Source organism: Trifolium pratense, linkage group LG7 (assembly GCF_020283565.1).
Source record: "Trifolium pratense cultivar HEN17-A07 linkage group LG7, ARS_RC_1.1, whole genome shotgun sequence".
Classification (NCBI taxonomy): Eukaryota; Viridiplantae; Streptophyta; class Magnoliopsida; order Fabales; family Fabaceae; genus Trifolium; species Trifolium pratense.
Window position 1 is genome coordinate 13,240,442 of NC_060065.1, and position 22,748 is coordinate 13,263,189.

At 34.6% G+C, this 22,748-nt stretch overlaps 1 protein-coding gene across 1 annotated transcript in view; it reads right to left on the reverse strand.

Annotated features, from left to right (window-relative positions):
- LOC123897090 (probable LRR receptor-like serine/threonine-protein kinase At3g47570) overlaps positions 1-22,748 on the reverse strand; it is a 61,704-nt gene that overhangs the window by 36,148 nt on the left and 2,808 nt on the right. The window contains exon 2 of the mRNA XM_045947588.1: positions 9,551-9,694. Coding sequence (XP_045803544.1) covers positions 9,551-9,694 — 144 coding nt within the window. The remainder of the gene's footprint in view (positions 1-9,550; positions 9,695-22,748) is intronic.

Here is a 22,748-nt window from a genome sequence, read left to right on the forward strand (position 1 = left end):
AGCCTGACCAAGTGTCAGAGCTTGTGGAAGGTTTGTCTAGATTTCAGGTATCAGAGGATCAGTATTCAGATATTCCAAACTACTCAGAACATCCATTCTCTGAAGAACCTCTGAACATAACAGTTCCCACAGACTCTGAACAACAAAGAACTGAAGCAACTCCTGAACTTGCTGTTGATGAGTCTGAAGATGATGAGCCCCCAAGAAATACCTTCAAATACAAATCATCACATCCAGAGGAACTGATCTTAGGCAACAAGGATAGTCCAAGGAAGACAAGATCTCAACTGAGAAATGAGGAATCTCTAGTTGGTCTTATCTCAATGATGGAACCTTCAAAGATTGATGAAGCTCTGAAAGATGATGCTTGGATTGTAGCCATGCAAGAAGAGCTGAATCAATTTCAAAGGAATGATGTATGGACTTTAGTGCCCAAACCTTCACACAAGAACATTATTGGAACAAAATGGGTATTCAGAAACAAGCTGAATGAACAAGGTGAAGTGGTAAGAAACAAGGCTAGATTGGTTGCGCAAGGTTATAGTCAGCAAGAGGGGATTGACTATACTGAAACCTTTGCACCAGTTGCTAGACTTGAAGCAATCAGGTTACTTCTATCTTATGCTGTTAATCATGGAATAACTCTGTATCAGATGGATGTTAAGAGTGCCTTCTTAAATGGTTTTATTTCTGAAGAAGTGTATGTTAAGCAACCTCCTGGTTTTGAAGATATCTCAAACCCAGAACATGTTTTCAAATTGAAAAAATCACTGTATGGTCTGAAACAAGCTCCAAGAGCTTGGTATGATAGACTCAGTAATTTCCTTCTTGAAAAGGGTTTTGAGAAAGGGAAGGTTGACTGCACACTCTTTAGAAAAACAACCAAAGAAGACATTTTAATCATTCAAATTTATGTTGATGATATTATCTTTGGTTCAACTAATGCTTCCTTGTGCAAGAATTTTTCTAAGATAATGCAGGATGAATTTGAAATGAGCATGATGGGAGAATTGAAATTCTTTCTGGGAATTCAAATCAATCAGAAGAAGGAAGGAACTTATGTTCATCAATCAAAATATACCAAGGAACTTCTGAAGAAATTCAACCTAGATGACTGCAAGATAATGAACACTCCTATGCATTCAACTACCAACATGAGCAAGTCAGAAGATGAAGGAAAAGTAGATCAAAAGGTCTACAGAGGTATGATTGGTTCCTTACTCTATCTGACAGCCTCTAGACCAGATATTTTATTCAGTGTCTGCTTATGTGCAAGATTCCAGTCAGATCCTAGAGAGTCTCATCTTACTGCTGTAAAGAGAATCTTTAGGTATCTGAAAGGAACAACTAATCTTGGACTTCTCTATAAGAAATCCAATGATTATGTGCTAAATGGATTCTGTGATGCTGACTATGCTGGAGATAAAATTGAAAGAAAATCCACAAGTGGCAATTGTCAATTTGTTGGTGAAAACCTTATCTCCTGGGCTAGTAAGAGACAAACTACTATAGCTTTGTCTACAGCAGAAGCAGAATACATTTCAGCAGCTAAGTGTTGCACACAACTACTCTGGCTAAAATATCAGTTAGAAGATTATCAGGTAAGGAGTCACAATATTCCTTTATATTGTGATAATACTGCAGCCATTCATTTATCTAAAAATCCTATTTTACACTCTAGAGCCAAACATATTGAAATCAAACACCATTTTATCAGAGATTATGTTCAGAGAGGCATTATAGATATTAAGTTTGTTGATACTGAAAATCAATGGGCTGACATATTTACTAAAGCCTTACCTGTTGAAAGATTTGATTTTATAAAGAAACATCTGAACATGTTTTCAATCTCTGAATGAAAATTTTTTTTGGCAATTAAAGTGTAAGAGGTTATGTATATCAGAACTTATGATTCAGAACATCTGAAACACAAGCTCTGAAGTACTTAACTCTGATAGAGAATTTTAAATATCTCAGAGGCTCTGAACTATTTAAGTGGGAAACGTTTAGTATTCGCTACTGAACAGTTGTCCATTAAAATAGCAGTTACCGAGTAAATTTCTGCACGTGGTCTACGTGTGTCAGGTAGTGGGTGGTTAATGATGATTTTTGGTATTCAACTTTCTGTCAATTAGCGTAACTTCCCAAATTTGCTATTTTCGTGTTAACTGTGTGCATTTAAATAAAACTTACACAATACACTTGCACACTTCTCACTTTCACAACCTACACTTTCTTTTCTCTCTAAACCTTCAACAAAATTTTCTTTCTCTCTCATTAGTTCCTACCCTTACCTAAACTCCATCATGGCCGGTTCTTCATCTTCTTCAACAACAAAAATTCCTCCGTTCATGTTTAGAAATCTTCAAATCGTTGGGAACGAAATGGAGTTTCCAGAATCTGAGCTCATCTTTCTCTCTGAGAAGATGATAGACTTTGATAGTTTGAAGGCAAATGGGTTCGATGTGAAACGATACTTCTCCACTCAAGGTTGGGATAAGTACTTCAACATGCTTAATGGTCCTATTTACCCAGATCTCTTGAAGAAATTCTGGATGAAAGCTAAGGTTTTTGATAAGGTTGAAGCTAAGCAGGAAGAACTTGCTGCTATTGAAAGAAATCCTAGTTTAAAAGGTAAATCTAGGAAAGAAATGGGTTTACTGGAGTTCACTGGAAAACAGATTAGGTCAAATATCTGTGGTATGAATCTGGCTTTCTCTCCTATTCATTTCAACGCTTTGCTTGCCTTGGATAACTCTGGGATAGAGTTAGATATTTTTGAGAAGGACACAAGGTACAGAGATGATCTTCTGGCTCTGATATGTACAGATCTGAAACTGAAGGGTAAAGTCAAGGGTTTGACTGATGTCTGCAGAGTGCTGTTCAAGATCATACTAGCTGCTATCAGTCCAAGAGTTGGTGGTACTGATACAATCTCCTGGACTCATCGTCACTTGATCTTCTTCCTTCTGAAAGGAATGAAAGTGAATCTAGGAGAATATTTCTTTGAGAGGATCTGTGAAGCAATCTTTTCAAGCAAATCTCAGAGGAAACAACCATAGTTTATCCAAGATTACTCTCAGACCTTCTTTATCAAGGTCATGTTGTTCAGAATCTGAAGAAATTCCATCCAGAACTTGTGGAAAAGAAGTTCACTCCTGAGATTCTGAATGCAAGTTTTCTAACCAAGATGCGTATCATCTCATCAAAGTTGGTTCAACCTACACAAGAATTTACAGCCAGTCTTGAAGATCGCTTGTATGTGGATGGTTACCCAGTAATCTCTGAAATGGATGCTGAGCACATCATCCAAGATTATCTGGAAGTTCTTAGGAAAGAAGGGTATACTGTTGATAGGAGTATGGTCCATCCAGCTCCTGTAAACATGTATAATCCTAAGAGGAAACCTAAGAGGAAAGCTGAACAAGAAAAACCAGATCTTCTGGCTCAGAAGAAGGTTAAGGTAGAAGAAGCTATTGCTGAGCAAAGAACAAAAAGGAAACATGAAGACGTGTCTGGAAAAGCTGCTGCAACTTCATCAAAGAAGCCTATTATTGTTGATGATGAAGAAGATAGTGACTCTTCTGAATCTCAATCTGATTCAGAAACTGAGTCTGATGAAGAAACTCTGAGTACTAGGATGCATCAGAAACAAGTTCCTGATCCCAAAGGTAAGTCTCCTAAGTACATCTTTAACGAAGCTGAAATTGGATTAGGGTTTACTAAACCACTTAGAACTATTCTTCCCAATATTTCACCTTCTGATAACCCACTTTCTGAACTCGAAAAACACCTCAGCCCTGACCCTCTCAATAATCAACCTCTTACTCATGAAACCCACAAATCTTCCTCACCTCCTAAACCAAAATCACATCTACCTCAACCTCAACCACAAAAGCAATCACCTGACATTCCACCATCTGAACCTCAACCAGATGTTCCAACTGCTGAACAAACCTCTCCCACCAAACAACCCTCTCCACACAAATCTCCTGAACCAACCACTGAACACAAATCTCCTGAACCATCACCTGAACACATTTATCCTGAATCAACATCTGACATCTCTTCCTCTGAATCAACTCCTGAACCCAATCCTAAACCAAGCATTCATACTTGTGCCCCTAACCCTTCAGAAGCAGAAGTTGTTATCATTAACAACCCTGCTAATGAACCATCAAAACTCTCTACCATTCCCAATATCTCACCCTCATCCTCTGACCCTTTTGGTAACCTCTCCAATCAGCTGTATGATGATTTACTTAGGTTATCCCATATTCAGGACAGGTTTTTCGTGTGTCCCTCTGATGTGGATTTGGAGGTGTCACTTATTAAGGCTAAAATCTGCAAAGCTCTGGATGCAATGGGTGATGAGATCAAGACTGCGATTGGGCAACGGGATTTGGATTTGGTACAATTGCTGAAGGACAGCTTAGCAAGAGCTAGTGTGAAACGACTGACTGGGTTTAACCATGAAGAGCATGAGCGTGCTAAGCTTGCTGCTATTGCTGCTACTACGAGGCACATGTCCGTTTTTAAGGAATGCTGGGTGGATTCTAAGCTTTTCAAGAGTCTTGAGGATCAACGGTTTGAGAATGAACGTCTAGCTGAAGCTGCTGCAAGACTTGCTGAAGAAATCCCTGAGCTGAACCAAGAGGATGCTCCAGATGCTGATATCCTGATGATTGATTATCCAGAGGAAGGTGAACCCTCCTCTGATAAAGGCAAGACACCTTTGGTTGAAGATCAAGCACCTGTGGTTGTAGATCAGCTGCAGATTTTTCAAGAAGCTCTGAGGGAACAACAAGAAAGTTTGGAAAGGCAAAGGACAGCTCACCTCAATTTGGAATCTAAAGTGGATGGTCTAGTTTCCAACGTGGGGTCTCTGAATGACAAATTTGACCAGTTCTTAGCCTTTCTCAAGAAACCTTAGGATTCTTTGCACTTTATGTCTTTCATGATATTTATCTTCTGAACAATTTTTATTTTGGTTTTTAACTTAGTTATGTGGTTTGTTATATTTTTTTGTGTGCTAATCTTTTCTTTGATAAACAAGAACATAAGAACACAAGATGAATTTAAAAGAAATTTTTTATTAATGATCTAACAATGTTGAGTACATTGGTAAAAAGAAAAAGACAACCTAATCCTAGTCAGATGGATAATACTCAGAAGAAATCTCAGATTTCTCCTCAGCATCCTCTGATGAAATTTCTATGGGATCTGGGTTTTGCTCTTCTTCTTCTTCTTGTTCTTCTTCTGGAACATAGCCAGCCAAGAACTCAACATAGTCAGCATCATCTTCATTCTCTTCAGCTTCAGAATCTGATGAGATGATTATAATCTCAGCATCTTGTGGTTTCTTGTCGTCTTCTTTATTTTTCTCATCTTTTTCGCGTTTCTCTTCTTCTTTCTTTCTCCGAAACTCTGCGATACGTGAACTAAACCTTCTCATTCTTCTTGATCCTTCTTGATATACTCGTTTATTCTTGTTTTTATGTGAAGAATGCATGTTAACTCGTTCACCTTTTATAAACCTTTGAGCGCGTTGTTTTTTGTTTTTGAAATAAATTCACCTTTGTAACAACCACTCTTCTTCTTTCACGGTCTTGGTTATATAAATTTTTTTTACTTTTTGATAATGACAAAAGGGGGAGTAGTTACGCATTAATTGATAAGTGATAAGTTTCAAAGCTGAAACCACGCTCTCGCTTTTATCCGTTAAGTTAAAAGTTGTTACTTTTAAGTTGTTTTACGTATTTCAATGTGGAGACTAAGTTAGTTGAAACTGAAATAAATTTTATAAGTAAGGATAAGTTAAGAGTGCAATTTTAACTTAGCCTTATGAGACTTAGGGGGAGAGCTTGCAAACCTCTCACTCTGAAGAAAGATATGAAAATTTATTTCATTCCAAATTATCTTAATCTTATACTAAATTAAAATATCATGGATAAAACTTAAAGCTTTGGCTTTAAGGAGTATCAATCTTAGGGGGAGCTTGCAAACCTCACAAACCTAAGAGAAACATGATAAGTTGATTTAACAACAATTGTCAATTAATACTTATGTTTGTCATCATCAAAAAGGGGGAGATTGTTGGAACAAAATTGATTTAAAAATGTTTGCCCCTAAATCTATTAAGGTTTTGATGATAACAAAGTATTAATAAACAATTGGAAGGACTAAAAATTTAATTTAAGTGTGCAGGACTTAGATTCAATTAAGCTCTGATTAATGATCAGAAGATAAGGATTTCAGAAGTTTGTAAGCGCTCAGAAGATCGTGAGACTCAGAAGTTGTAGACTTCAGACGATAAAGTCTTCAGAACTTCTTAAGGTCTTAGCTTCATCAAACTCTGATGATCTTCTTGAAGTTTGTAAAGATTCTCTTTTGCAAGTCAACTCTTCTACCAATGAAGAAAAGGACCTTTCAAGCCTGATCAGAACAGCTAATCTCCTTCTGTCTGTCCTCTTTTGAGAACGTGGGTCATCAGTTGTGTTAGCTGAATAAGGAAAGTCTTCTCTGCAGTAGTCAAAGTACCTGAAACTCTTACTTAGTTTTGGATACAACCAAACTGCATCAAGACAGGCTGCTTGAAGACAAAAGATTATCTACTTCAACGGTCTTCTTTGCAACGACTTTTTTCTAGTCGTATATATACTAAAGGAATCAGTTGTATACACAATTATTGATCAAGGATTATTATCACGTACAAACAAACTCTGAATTCCTCATACAAAGCTCTGAACCTCTGAACTGTGTTGTTGCACTTTTAGTTCAAATATTTAGTATTTGTTCTTCTAGGTTCTGACTAAGAGCTGTTGTATACTTTCCATTACTTTATTATATCTAGTACTTGAGGTAACTTAAGCTTGTGTGCTTAAGTGTGAAGTCTTAAGCTTGTGTGCTTGAGCATTGTTGAGAAGTCTCTTGCTTGTGTGCTTGAGCAGTTGTAATCTTGTGTGATTATAGTGAAATCCCTTGGAAGTGCAAGGGGACTGGACTACTCTCGTTTTGTGAGAGGAACCAGTATAAATTGCTTGTGTGATCTCTCTCTCTCTCTTAACTTGTTTTATTGTGTTATTTATCCGCTGCTGTTGTAGTTAAGTTAAGAACTTTAAAAAGTTTTAAACTTGACTAAAACACAATTCAACCCCCCCTTCTTGTGTTTTCACACCTTCATTTATGCCGTTTATATTCGACACTTTTGACTTTCTAGCACCAGAGATTGTAAATCTTTATTAAAAAACATTTTTTATATTTTGAAAATATAGAATATACAAATGGAATAAACATTTTTTATAAACACTTATCATCATAAACGCTTATGCTATATACTACGAACCATAACTTCATTTCTTTTAACAGGAAGCGCGGTAATTTTAGTTTACACAATTATAATATACTAGTACTTCTACCCGTGCGATGCATGGGGCAATGCATAGATATTATAAATTTTTTTTTACAAATATATGTTTATTATTTTTATAGAAATTATAAATTTATGAATTTGTAAATAATATTTTTATTTCAAAATAGTCTAGTTATGAAGATCCTAATCATATGGTTTATGGATTAAAAAAATAATGTTCAATAAGTTAATAGATTGGTGGCAATTTTTTTGTTCTTAATCTCCGTTTTTTAGGAGAAGAAATTTGGTAATTTAGAGTTCGACCGTAATATAAATAACATTTTATTAAAAAATGTTACTCTCAGAAATCGAAATTCATGTTCTCCTAATTCAATGATTCGTTTTGGTCCTTACTTTTAATCAAACTCTTGTATACTTTCATATTTTTGAATGATTTTTTGTATCCATGTTTATAATATTATTATAAGAACATCTCTGAAAAAAATTTAATTTTTTTTAACATTAAATGAATTATTTATGAATTTATATGTGGAAAAAGATTAAAAAAACTTCATATTTAATTTATCTCTTGTTAAAAAAATTTAAAATTTTGCAAAAGAGATACATATAGAGAAGGGAAGTATAAAACCTAATAACAAATCTAACTAAGTTGTAAAATAATGGAGATCAACATTATTTCAAGCAAACTATCAAATTATTAAATTAGAAGCAATTATGGAGATCAACAATGTGTGGTATGACCCTTGAAAAGAAACATTCTCTCCTGTATAATTTTCTTTTGATCGTCATATGTTATCTTTTTCTACAAACTGATCCTTTGCTATTTTGATATAATTTCTTTGATATTGTAAAACTTTCTCCCTTAAAAATTTAGATTATTTGTTAAAAAGAAGAATTAAATATGATTTGTTAAGTGACAAAAATTTTAAAATTCATATTTAATTCATCACTTGTTAAAAAAAATTAAGTTTTATATTTTTATAATGTACTAAATATGACCGCAAAAAATTCTAAATTTCGAATGTCATGCATAAGTTGACTAAAAAGTAAGGACCAAAAGTCGTGACGAAAAATATTTTAAGACCAAAAGTCTTGACGAAAAATATTTGAAACACCAAATTAAACTTGTTAAAAAAATTTATAGATACTGAAAACAAATTTTGAGATATTTAAGACAAAAAATTTATTGGGTTAAATATGTTTTCAATCCCTATACAAAATTACGTAATTTAGTCCATATTAAATTTTAATAGTAATTCTAATCCTTCATAGTATTATAGTTTATAAGAACAATACAAATTTTGAAAATTTTTTACAAAAAATTATACTTTTAGTCCCAAAAATTAATCAAAATAAAATAAAGGTTTAAATGCATATTTGGTCGCTTGTGTTTATTTTATGTTTCAATTTGGTCTCTTATATTTAAAAAGTTTCAAGTTGGTCCTTTTAGTCAAATTTTTGTTTAAATCGTTTACATTCCTAATAGATTTGCGTACGCAGACAACTTAGAAGGGTACTATTTGGAAGTTTTAAAAAAAATTAACTCAAAATTTAGCGAAAAGTTAGAAAAAATTATCTCAAAATTTAATGAAAAGGAAGAACTTATGTTGACATCAATAGCATAAGGAACTAACTTGAAAATTTGTAAACATAAGGAACCAAATTGAAACATAAAATAAACATAAGGGACTAAATATGCAATTAAGACTAAAATAAAAATAGGGACTAAGAGTTAATAATTTTTTTTTTAGGACTAAACTTAAAATTTTGTAATTTTATAGAGAATAAAAATACATTTAACCCAAACTTATTTTACTTTAAGTTAAATCATTAATCACTTAAAGATTGGAAAAGAAAATAAAATAAAAAAGAAAAAGAAAAAGATAGAAGGTGAAATTGTAGGGGAGCTGAAGAGTTGGTTGAGTTGGGCGGCACATGTATTACTTTAGGTGGTAAACATGTTTTTTGTTTTAATATATTAAGGATACTCTAAAATAATTTATAAAATCATAGTTCTCTATCTTTTATTTATATTTTTTAAATCTATATAAAACCATCAAATAGGCTACACTTATTGTGGGACGAAAAGAATTATATTCTTGAAATTCAAGAATCACAATTAGTAATACAGTAAACAAAGAAATATCACAAAAATGAAGCATAATAGAGTTAAAATACCTGAAAAGTAATTATTCTTTAAGTATATCTCTTCAAGTGAAGACAAGTTTGAAATTGTTTGAGGAATAAGTCCAGACAACCGGTTAGCATGCAGATACAAAAGTTTCAACCGAGGAAAAATACCGATGGATTGAGGGATAAATCCTGTATATTGAAATTTTAAAATCCCAATCAGTAGAAAATAAATATAACTGATATGATACATATTATTCAAATCTAGAACTAGATGAACCTGCAAAGTTGTTACGAAATAAAGCTATTATTTAAAGTGAAGACATGTTTGGAATTATTTGAGGTATGCGTCCCAAAAGCATGTTAAATTGCAGAGTCAAAAATTTCAACCGATGAAAGTCACCGATAGTTTATTGGAAGTTTTTTTTTTGTTTTACATTGAGCTATGGATCGAATCCAGTACCTATAGCGTATTACTCAGACCCCTCATCACTGGACCAAACCTAGTGACTTAATTATGTTGGATATGCCTTGAAATCTCGGTAACAAAAAGTTGGAAAAAATATATTTTGTGAAAGAATATATTTTTTGTGGAAAAATATATTTTTGTGAAAAAAAAATATATATTTCCTTGGAGGCCACTTTGACTTGGATTTGTTTTATTTTAAAATAGATTTGTTACTAATTTTTTGGCATATATTTTTCTATAAATAGGGATCACTTTATTCATAGAAAAATCAAGAGAGTAGAGATGTAGGGAATCAATTAGGATTTGCCGCCGACACAAGGCTAGGGTTTTAGAGAGAAACAAGAGGGGTTGTCTCTTGGTATAACTCTAGGGTTGGGCAAAGGGGATTGATTACACCTTGGGAAACACTTATCAAATTAAGTCTCTTGGCCACGGGAAGAGATTCGGGATTTGGGTAGAATTAGGATTAATTCTTGTAACTCAATTGGAACTCTTTGTAAAGTTACTCGTTTGATATAGTGGAACGGAGGGGCTGCTCTCTCCCCCAGACTAGGTCATTATTGGACCGAACTGGGTAAACAAATATCGTGTTCTTTCTTCTCCTTTATCTTTTATCGGTTATTATTATTATTGCTTATTCCGCTTAATTATTGGTTGTCGTTCTATTGCTCCACACATCAAGTTATTCATTGGTGTGATTTTAAGACGAATTCACAACAAATTATTTGAAGTATATATGGGTTCCAGCCAAGGTTTTAAATTTCAGTTGGGATGTATGAATTTAAAAACATGTGTTTCTTGAAACTCTGGCCGATGATGTATGCTATAAATCAGGTTTTATTTTGAGTTTTTTTGGAAACGTTGCAATTACAGCCTATCGAAATTTTAGTCAATATTACTTTGAAGAAAAATGTCACTTTGGAACTTTCTTGATTCTTATTTGATAAATTTGTCATTAGGCTTGCCGGACTAGTCTTAGTTCGTGCGCCGGTCACGATAGAAGTTTGGGTCGTGACAATCGCTTCCTCACATATCTCAGAATAGCTTCCTCTCGCATCTGAATCATTTCTTCATCGCTGACTCGAGAGAGAATTAGGTTTTCGTATTGGAAGAAGAAGCTCTGGATTCCACCTCTTCGAGGCCAGTTATGCTGCTTGTTCTTCAGGTCTCTCTCGTATCAATTTTGTTACCTCTTTTGTTTTAGATCCGATCCGATTTGTTTCCATTATTCCGATTTGTTATGGCAATTGATTTTGATTTGTCGTCGGTTGATTGATTATGTTTTCAATTGAATTGTATTGTGATGTTAATTGGACCTGAATTGGTTGGGGTTGTGATTTTATTGGATTTTGGATGGATTTCGTGTTAGTTAGTGTTTGAATATTTGAGTATATGTGCTTATTATATTTCAACACTCGTAGGTTAACCTCCGACTTCATCGCGAAGAAACTCTTCATGAATTGAAGTCCAAATTCAGGTTTTCATTGTTTTGTTTCATTCAAAATTCTTAATATATGAGTATAAATATAGGTCCCACAGATGTTATTATAAAAGAACAGACAAACACATAGGTCATGCATAAATCATACAAAAATTAGGCTATCGTAATATATGGGTATAAATATATGACAAAAAATATTAAAATATTAAATTGAAAGTAACCACCTAAAGAAAAATATTAAAATATTGAAATTAGTTATTAACTTTCAAATATGATATAAAATACCCTTGAAAATGATGGTGTATATAGGATATATCGTTGCCAGTTAATAATTGATTTTTATTTAATAAAAAAATTGATTTTTCATAAAGTGAGATAATTTCAATTTGGGTTACATACAAAAAAATTGGATTTTCAAATAAAAAGAAAAAAAGCGTGGGAGAAGTAACAAATAAAGTAGAGTTTTGTGGTTACAATTGAACATTTAACTCATATTGATTATATGTTGATTCCAAAAATATAACAAATTAATTTACATGGCTTAGTGGTAAATGTAAGGGTTCAAATCATGCTGACTGAGAAATCTTTTAACATTTTTCTACTAACTTTTTTTGATAAAGACACAAAATAACTCTGAATTGATTATGTGTCAAAAAATGAAAAGGAGGCAAATTGGGAATTTCATACGTATCTTCTTTTTATATATTGTAGATTCTTAATATATGAGTATAAATATAGGTCCCATAGATGTTATTATAAAAAGAACAGACAAACTTATTAATTTGAGTAAAACACATAGGTATGCATAAATCATACAAAAATTAGGCTATCGTAATATATGAGTATAAATATATGACAAAAAATATTAAAATATTAAAATGGAAGTAACCACCTAAAGAAAAATATTAAAATATTGAAATTAGTTATTAACTTTCAAATATGATACAAAATACCCTTGAAAATGATGGTGTATAGGATATATCGTTGCCCAGTTAATAATTGATTTTTATTTAATAAAAAAATTGATTTTTTATAAAGTGAGGTAATTTCAATTTGGGTTACATACAAAAAAATTGGATTTTCAAATAAAAAAGAAAAAAAGCGTGGGAGAAGTAACAAATAAAGTAGAGTTTTGTGGTTACAATTGAGCATTTAACTCATATTGATTATATGTTGATTCCAAAAATATAACAAATTAATTTACATGGCTTAGTGGTAAATGTAAGGGTTCAAATCATGTTGACTGAGAAATCTTTTAACATTTTTCTACTAACATTTTTTTATAAAGACACAAAATAACCCTGAATTGATTATGTGTCAAAAAATGAAAAGGAGGCAAATTGGGAATTTCATACATATCTTCTTTTTATATATTGTAGATACAAAAAAGTTTAGTAAAAAAAAAATTTAAAATAAGAAGGGCATAATAAACAAAATATAACATAAATTATCAAGTAATTTGAAAAAAATAAAATTTTCTAAAAAGTTTAAGTAATTTGAATACCATGTAGTTTCATTATATACCCTGCTTTTAAATTGAGTTCACGTGAAAGTTGAAAGTTTGGCACATCATTGTTAGATCAGGCTCAGTTTGGATTTTTGGTCTCTAGTTGCCAGGGGAATGGAAAACAACCTTAGCAAATAAATTATTACATGCTGCAATGTAAGCTAGAATTGTAATCTAAAATATATTGGGGGGTCAAAGGAGTCAAGAGAGTGGAATAGCAATAAATTAGTATATTCTGTAATTAGTATGATGTGGAGTTAATATAGAAACGTGATAGAGATATGGTTAGTTCCCTGAAGACTAGCTTTGTGACTCCATTTACTTTTTATTAATGTTCCCAAAATATATTAGTTTACATGTGTTTTTGTCTTAATTACAACATTATTTAACTTATTTGTGAGATATTTATTAAATTATATTATAACTCAATAACACAATATTCAGGTGTGTCCCATTCATTATTGAGGAAACACTGCAAGCAATTGGTGCTAAAGAAATGGTGGTCGGGCTCGGGCACACTCATCAAGTTAGTGTTATGAATTAATATACTATTTGAGTTTCAACAAAAATGAAAGAAACTATATGTATAGGTCAATCAGTGGATTGATTCAATTCATTGAAATCAGTTCTTTGTTTCTTACAGTAAATAGAATTGTAGCATATGGCCTCTAGATGTTGGAACTTGTAGCATATGTTATACGACCAAATGTTTAACTGATCTGTAGATAGCAATTTCACCCTGTTTTGTTTGTGGAAAGACTTTTTCATTCAATTAAAATATCTTGCGTTTCTTTAGTTAATGTGTAACAAAAACAGAACTTTCATTTCTAGTAGTTTTGATTATGCTGTCATGTGTTATAAACAAAGTTGATTTTCCGGAGAAGTGATTTAAAGCTTACACTTCCACGTAGTTTGTTATATTGTATTGTTATCAAAAATCAAGTTTGAGTATAGTCTAGCAAAAACATGATTTTCTGACTTCTTGTTACCGAGATTTCAAGGCATATCCAACCATTCTCCACCTTGCGAGGATCTTCAGGGAGGCAATTGAAAGCAACAGGTGATCAGACTTGGTAACTTGTGAGACTGCTGGAGGTAGTTGGATACAAGGAGAGTTTGATGTTGCAGCTTGTGGAACCACCTAAAATTCCAAGGTTGGTTTGGAGCCAAGCAAAACTTCGAGAGTACGGAAGGCATTCCGGGGTCGAAGAGTGGTGAAGGCTTGTAGGGCTATCGCAAAATCCATGGATAGTCGGAGGCAAGCGATTCTTCAGGAGGACGGAAAAGGCACAATCCGGGGGCTGAAGAGGGATGGTGGAGCTTGTTGAGCTATCTAAAATTCCGATGATAGTTGGGAGCAAGCGTTTCTTCAGGGAGGTACGAAGTTGACCACTTCGGAGTCTGAAGAGGGTGCGGTGAATCTTGTGGGGCTACCTAAAATCCTATGGTAGTGGGATGCAAGATCTTCATGAGAGCGGAAGGCATTCCGAGGATGAAGAGGGAGGTACAATCCGGTGATCTTGAATAGAAGATTCAAGATGGAGAGAGCAGCACGCTGGTTGATGGGATCACCATCGATTTAAAGGCAAGGTGGAGAATTGTTGGATATGCCTTGAAATCTCGGTAACAAGAAGTCAGAAAATCATGTTTTTGGGAGATTCTGCCTGCTCACGCCCAGGCGTGGGAGCTGGCGCCCAGGCGTGCAGAACTGGGATCAAATCTGCCTTCTCACGCCCAGGTGTGGGAGCTGGCGCCCAGGCGCAGCGCGTTTTGACAGCATGTGTTGTTTTGTTGTTTTTTTTGGGAAAAATCTTTTCTTGGAGGGTATTCTGACTTGGATTTGTTTTATTTTAAAATAGATTTGTTACTAGTTTTTTGGCATATATTTTTCTATAAATAGGGATCACTTTATTCATAGAAAAATTGAGAGAGAGTGAGGAAAAAGAGTAGAGATGTAGAGGCAAAGATTAGGGTTTGCCACCACACAAGGGCTAGGGTTTTAGAGAGGAAAAAGAGTTTTCTCTTGGTACAACTCTAGGGTGGGCGAACTATCTTTGTGGTACACCTTGGGAAACACTTATCAAACGAGTAACTTTACAAAGAGTTCCAATTGAGTTACAAGAATTAATCCTAATTCTACCCAAATCCCGAATCTCTTCCCGTGGCCAAGAGACTCAATTTGATAAGTGTTTCCCAAGGTGTACCACAAAGATAGTTCTCCCACCCTAGAGTTATACCAAGAGAAAACCTTTTTTTCTCTCTAAAACCCTAGCCCTTGTGTGGTGGCAAACCCTAATCCTTGCCTCTACATCTCTATTCTCTTGAGTTGCTCTCTTTCTCTCTCTCAATTTTTCTATGAATAAAGTGATCCCTATTTATAGAAAAATATATGCCTATTCTCTTGTTTTGCCCCACGGTGGGCGCCAATTGTTGTGAATTCATCATAAAATCACACCAATAAAGAACTTGATGTGTGAAGCAATAGAACGACAACCAATAATTAAGCGGAATAAGCAATAATAATAATAACCGATAAAAGATAAAGGAGAAGAAAGAACACGATAATTTGTTTACCCAGTTCGGTCCAATAATGACCTAGTCTGGGGGAGAGAGCAGCCCCTCCGTTCCACTATATCAAACGAGTAACTTTACAAAGAAATTCCCAATTGGGTTACAAGAATTAATCCTAATTCTACCCAAATCCCGAATCTCTTCCCGTGGCCAAGAGACTCAATTTGATAAGTGTTTCCCAAGGTGTACCACAAAGATAGTTCTCCCACCCTAGAGTTATACCAAGAGAAAACTTTATTTCCTCTCTAAAACCCTAGCCCTTGTGTGGTGGCAAACCCTAATCATTGCCTCTACATTGTTGCTCCCTTTCTCTCTCTCTCTCTCTCTCTCAATTTTTCTATGAATAAAGCACTCCCTATTTATAGAAAAATAATATGCCAAAAAATTAGTAACAAATCTGTTTTAAAATAAAACAAATCCAAGTCAAAGTATCTTCCAAGAAAATATATTTTTTTCCCAAAAAATCTTCAAAACATCAAAGATGCAAAAAGATTCAACAAAGATTTTTCTGACTTCTTGTAACTGAGATTTCAAGGCATATCCAACAATTCTCCACCTTGCCTTTAAATCGATGGTGATCCCATATCAACCACCGTGCTGCTCTCTCCATCTTGAATCTTCTATTCAAGATCACCAGATCGTACCTCCTTCTTCATCCTCGGAATGCCTTCCGCTCTCATGAAGATCTTGCATCCCACTACCATAGGATTTTAGGTAGCCCCACATGATTCACCGCACTCTCTTCAGACTCCGAAGTGGTCAACTTCGTACCTCCCTGAAGAAACGCTTGCTCCCAACTATCATCGGAATTTTAGATAGCTCAACAAGCTCCACCATCCCTCTTCAGCCCCCGGATTGTGCCTTTTCCGTCCTCCTGAAGAATCGCTTGCCTCTGACTATCCATGGATTTTTGCGATAGCCCTACAAGCCTTCACCACTCTTCGACCCCGGAATGCCTTCCGTACTCTCGAAGTTTTGCTTGGCTCCAAACCAACCTTGGAATTTTAGGTGGTTCCACAAGCTGCAACATCAAACTCTCCTTGTATCCAACTACCTCCAGTAGTCTCACAAGTTACCAAGTCTGATCACCTGTTGCTTTCAATTGCCTCCCTGAAGATCCTCTCAAGGTCTTGCACTTCTTCAGCCACAATTGAAACATAATCCACAAGGTCTCCATGGTCATCCCCTTTGGTTCAACAATACCACTCTCCTCCATATCTACGATTAGATAGGTAAGAGCTAATGTTGACTGTCTACCACTATTGGAAGACTCCACCTCAAACTGAGTTTCCACCAAAGTATACCCACCATGATCTCCACCTTGTAACACGCAAGACCTATTCAACTCATCTGAAACATACTTCAAGCTATTGTTAGTCTCCAACAATTCTAGTTCAGTTCAACACCTAGTAAACCTTGTTCACTAGTCCAACTAAACACATGTCACTAACAGGTCCACCCGAAGTCCCACAACTCAACCACATTATGAGAATCACCGCTAGTTATAGATGCATGACCAACTATCTTTGCATCTAAGTATAGGAACATACCTCACATCGTGTAAAGAAACTAATGATTGTCAAACTTCGTAAGACAAACTGAACTCATACCTTGAACCTTCAAGCTTTCCGTCTTCAAGATGAACGACTCCACCTTCAACTAGCTCTAGAGTCTCAAAGTATTCATTCTTTGACCACATGTGATAGGAGCATCAAAAGTCCATGACCCAAATACTCCACCGGTTCTCAACTTCCACTAGCACCTCTACATAATAATAAAGTTGTTGTTTCAGAAGTAACCCGAGTATTCTTAGCACCGCCTCTCCAGGCTGATGTCGAGTATTATTACCACCGCCTCTCCAGGCCGACCTTCTTCGCGATCTCCATTAACCTTTTATCTTCGAGGCACCGGATAACAACACTCCATGTTTTACCCATCATCCCGAACATTAAAATTGCTTCCATCATCACTTTCCACAATTCCAAATTGCTTTTGGAAAGTCCCTCGATATCCTACTTAGAACCCATGGTGCTCACTTCAAATTGTTCCGATTGCCCCACGGTGGGCGCCAATTGTTGTGAATTCGTCTTAAAATCACACCAATGAATAACTTGATGTGTGGAGCAATAGAACGGCAACCAAATAATTAAGCGGAATAAGCAATAATAATAATAAACGATAAACAAGATAAAGGAGAAGAAAGAACACAATATTTGTTTACCCAGTTCGGTCCAATAATGACCTAGTCTGGGGGAGAGAGCAGCCCCTCCGTTCCACTATATCAAACGAGTAACTTTACAAAGAGTTCCAATTGAGTTACAAGAATTAATCCTAATTCTACCCAAATCCCGAATCTCTTCCCGTGGCCAAGAGACTCAATTTGATAAGTGTTTCCCAAGGTGTACCACAAAGATAGTTCTCCCACCCTAGAGTTATACCAAGAGAAAACCTTTTTTTCTCTCTAAAACCCTAGCCCTTGTGTGGTGGCAAACCCTAATCCTTGCCTCTACATCTCTACTCTCTTGAGTTGCTCTCTTTCTCTCTCTCAATTTTTCTATGAATAAAGTGATCCCTATTTATAGAAAAATATATGCCAAAAAATTAGTAACAAATCTATTTTAAAATAAAACAAATCCAAGTCAAAGTATCTTCCAAGAAAATATATTTTTTTCCCAAAAAATCTTCAAAACATCAAAGATGCAAAAAGATTCAACAAAGATTTTTCTGACTTCTTGTAACTGAGATTTCAAGGCATATCCAACAATTAAAATTGAGTCACCATGGGGCAATCGGAACAATTTGAAGTGAGCACCATGGGTTCTAAGTCGGATATCGAGGGACTTTCCAAAAGCAATTTGGAATTGTGGAAAGTGAAGATGGAAGTAATTTTAATGTTCGGGATGATGGGTAAAACATGGAGTGTTGTTATCCGGTGCCTCGAAGATAACGAGTTAATGGAGATGGCGAAGACGGTCGGCCTGGAGAGGCGGTGGTAATAATACTCGGGTTACTTCTGAAACAACAACTTTATTATGCGGAGGTGCTAGTGGAAGTTGGGAACCGGTGGAGTGTTGAGTCATGGACGTTGGATACTCCTATCACATGTGGTCAAAGAAGGAATACTTTGAGACTCTAGAGATAGTTCAAGGTGGAGTCGTTCATCTTGAAAACGGAAAGCTTTAAGGTTCAAGGTATGAGTTCAGTTTGTCTTACGAAGTTTGACAATCGTGAGTTTCTTTACACGATGTGAGGTATGTTTCTGAACTTAGATGTAAAGATAGTTGGTCATGCATCTATAACTAGCGGTGATTCTCATAATGTGGTTGAGTTGTGGGACTTCGGGTGGACCTGTTAGTGACATGAGTTTAGTTGGACTAGTGAACAAGGTTTACTAGGTGTTGAACTGAACTGGAATTGTTGGAGACTAACAATAGCTTGAAGTATGTTTCAGAGGAGTTGAAGAGGTCTTGCGTGTTACAAGGTGGAGATCATGGTGGGTATACTTTGGTGGAAACTCAGTTTGAGGTGGAGTCTTCCAATAGTGGTAGACAGTTAACATTAGCTCTTGGCTATCTAATCGAAGATAGGGAGGAGAGTGGTATTGTTGAACCAAAGAGGATGACCATGGAGACCTTGTGGGTTATGTTTCAATTGTGGCTGAAGAAGTGCAAGACCTTGAGAGGATCTTCAGGGAGGCAATTGAAAGCAACAAGTGATCAGACTTGGTAACTTGTGAGACTGCTGGAGGTAGTTGGATACAAGGAGAGTTTGATGTTGCAGCTTATGGAACCGCCTAAAATTCCAAGGTTGGTTTGGAGCCAAGCAAAACTTCGAGAGTACGGAAGGCATTCCGGGGTCGAAGAGTGGTGAAGGCTTGTAGGGCTATCGCAAAAAATCCATGGATAGTCGGAGGCAAGCGATTCTTCAGGAGGACGGAAAAGGCACAATCCGGGGGCTGAAGAGGGATGGTGGAGCTTGTTGAGCTATCTAAAATTCCGATGATAGTTGGGAGCAAGCGTTTCTTCAGGGAGGTACGGAGTTGACCACTTCGAAGTCTGAAGAGGGTGCGGTGAATCTTGTGGGGCTACCTAAAATCCTATGGTAGTGGGATGCAAGATCTTCATGAGAGCGGAAGGCATTCCGAGGATGAAGAGGGAGGTACAATCCGGTGATCTTGAATAGAAGATTCAAGATGGAGAGAGCAGCATGGTGGTTGATGGGATCACCATCGATTTAAAGGCAAGGTGGAGAATTGTTGGATATGCCTTGAAATCTCGGTAACAAAAAGTTGGAAAAAATATATTTTGTGAAAGAATATATTTTTTGTGGAAAAATATATTTTTGTGAAAAAAAAATATATATTTCCTTGGAGGCCACTTTGACTTGGATTTGTTTTATTTTAAAATAGATTTGTTACTAATTTTTTGGCATATATTTTTCTATAAATAGGGATCACTTTATTCATAGAAAAATCAAGAGAGTAGAGATGTAGGGAATCAATTAGGATTTGCCGCCGACACAAGGCTAGGGTTTTAGAGAGAAACAAGAGGGGTTGTCTCTTGGTATAACTCTAGGGTTGGGCAAAGGGGATTGATTACACCTTGGGAAACACTTATCAAATTAAGTCTCTTGGCCACGGGAAGAGATTCGGGATTTGGGTAGAATTAGGATTAATTCTTGTAACTCAATTGGAACTCTTTGTAAAGTTACTCGTTTGATATAGTGGAACGGAGGGGCTGCTCTCTCCCCCAGACTAGGTCATTATTGGACCGAACTGGGTAAACAAATATCGTGTTCTTTCTTCTCCTTTATCTTTTATCGGTTATTATTATTATTGCTTATTCCGCTTAATTATTGGTTGTCGTTCTATTGCTCCACACATCAAGTTATTCATTGGTGTGATTTTAAGACGAATTCACAACAAATTATTTGAAGTATATATGGGTTCCAGCCAAGGTTTTAAATTTCAGTTGGGATGTATGAATTTAAAAACATGTGTTTCTTGAAACTCTGGCCGATGATGTATGCTATAAATCAGGTTTTATTTTGATTTTTTTTGGAAACGTTGCAATTACAGCCTATCGAAATTTTAGTCAATATTACTTTGAAGAAAAATGTCACTTTGGAACTTTCTTGATTCTTATTTGATAAATTTGTCATTAGGCTTGCCGGACTAGTCTTAGTTCGTGCGCCGGTCACGATAGAAGTTTGGGTCGTGACAATCGCTTCCTCACATATCTCAGAATAGCTTCCTCTCGCATCTGAATCATTTCTTCATCGCTGACTCGAGAGAGAATTAGGTTTTCGTATTGGAAGAAGAAGCTCTGGATTCCACCTCTTCGAGGCCAGTTATGCTGCTTGTTCTTCAGGTCTCTCTCGTATCAATTTTGTTACCTCTTTTGTTTTAGATCCGATCCGATTTGTTTCCATTATTCCGATTTGTTATGGCAATTGATTTTGATTTGTCGTCGGTTGATTGATTATGTTTTCAATTGAATTGTATTGTGATGTTAATTGGACCTGAATTGGTTGGGGTTGTGATTTTATTGGATTTTGGATGGATTTCGTGTTAGTTAGTGTTTGAATATTTGAGTATATGTGCTTATTATATTTCAACACTCGTAGGTTAACCTCCGACTTCATCGCGAAGAAACTCTTCATGAATTGAAGTCCAAATTCAGGTTTTCATTGTTTTGTTTCATTCAAAATTCTTAATATATGAGTATAAATATAGGTCCCACAGATGTTATTATAAAAGAACAGACAAACACATAGGTCATGCATAAATCATACAAAAATTAGGCTATCGTAATATATGAGTATAAATATATGACAAAAAATATTAAAATATTAAATTGAAAGTAACCACCTAAAGAAAAATATTAAAATATTGAAATTAGTTATTAACTTTCAAATATGATATAAAATACCCTTGAAAATGATGGTGTATATAGGATATATCGTTGCCAGTTAATAATTGATTTTTATTTAATAAAAAAATTGATTTTTCATAAAGTGAGATAATTTCAATTTGGGTTACATACAAAAAAATTGGATTTTCAAATAAAAAGAAAAAAAGCGTGGGAGAAGTAACAAATAAAGTAGAGTTTTGTGGTTACAATTGAACATTTAACTCATATTGATTATATGTTGATTCCAAAAATATAACAAATTAATTTACATGGCTTAGTGGTAAATGTAAGGGTTCAAATCATGCTGACTGAGAAATCTTTTAACATTTTTCTACTAACTTTTTTTGATAAAGACACAAAATAACTCTGAATTGATTATGTGTCAAAAAATGAAAAGGAGGCAAATTGGGAATTTCATACGTATCTTCTTTTTATATATTGTAGATTCTTAATATATGAGTATAAATATAGGTCCCATAGATGTTATTATAAAAAGAACAGACAAACTTATTAATTTGAGTAAAACACATAGGTATGCATAAATCATACAAAAATTAGGCTATCGTAATATATGAGTATAAATATATGACAAAAAATATTAAAATATTAAAATGGAAGTAACCACCTAAAGAAAAATATTAAAATATTGAAATTAGTTATTAACTTTCAAATATGATACAAAATACCCTTGAAAATGATGGTGTATAGGATATATCGTTGCCCAGTTAATAATTGATTTTTATTTAATAAAAAAATTGATTTTTTATAAAGTGAGGTAATTTCAATTTGGGTTACATACAAAAAAATTGGATTTTCAAATAAAAAAGAAAAAAAGCGTGGGAGAAGTAACAAATAAAGTAGAGTTTTGTGGTTACAATTGAGCATTTAACTCATATTGATTATATGTTGATTCCAAAAATATAACAAATTAATTTACATGACTTAGTGGTAAATGTAAGGGTTCAAATCATGTTGACTGAGAAATCTTTTAACATTTTTCTACTAACCTTTTTTTATAAAGACACAAAATAACCCTGAATTGATTATGTGTCAAAAAATGAAAAGGAGGCAAATTGGGAATTTCATACATATCTTCTTTTTATATATTGTAGATACAAAAAAGTTTAGTAAAAAAAAATTTAAAATAAGAAGGGCATAATAAACAAAATATAACATAAATTATCAAGTAATTTGAAAAAAATAAAATTTTCTAAAAAGTTTAAGTAATTTGAATACCATGTAGTTTCATTATATACCCTGCTTTTAAATTGAGTTCACGTGAAAGTTGAAAGTTTGGCACATCATTGTTAGATCAGGCTCAGTTTGGATTTTTGGTCTCTAGTTGC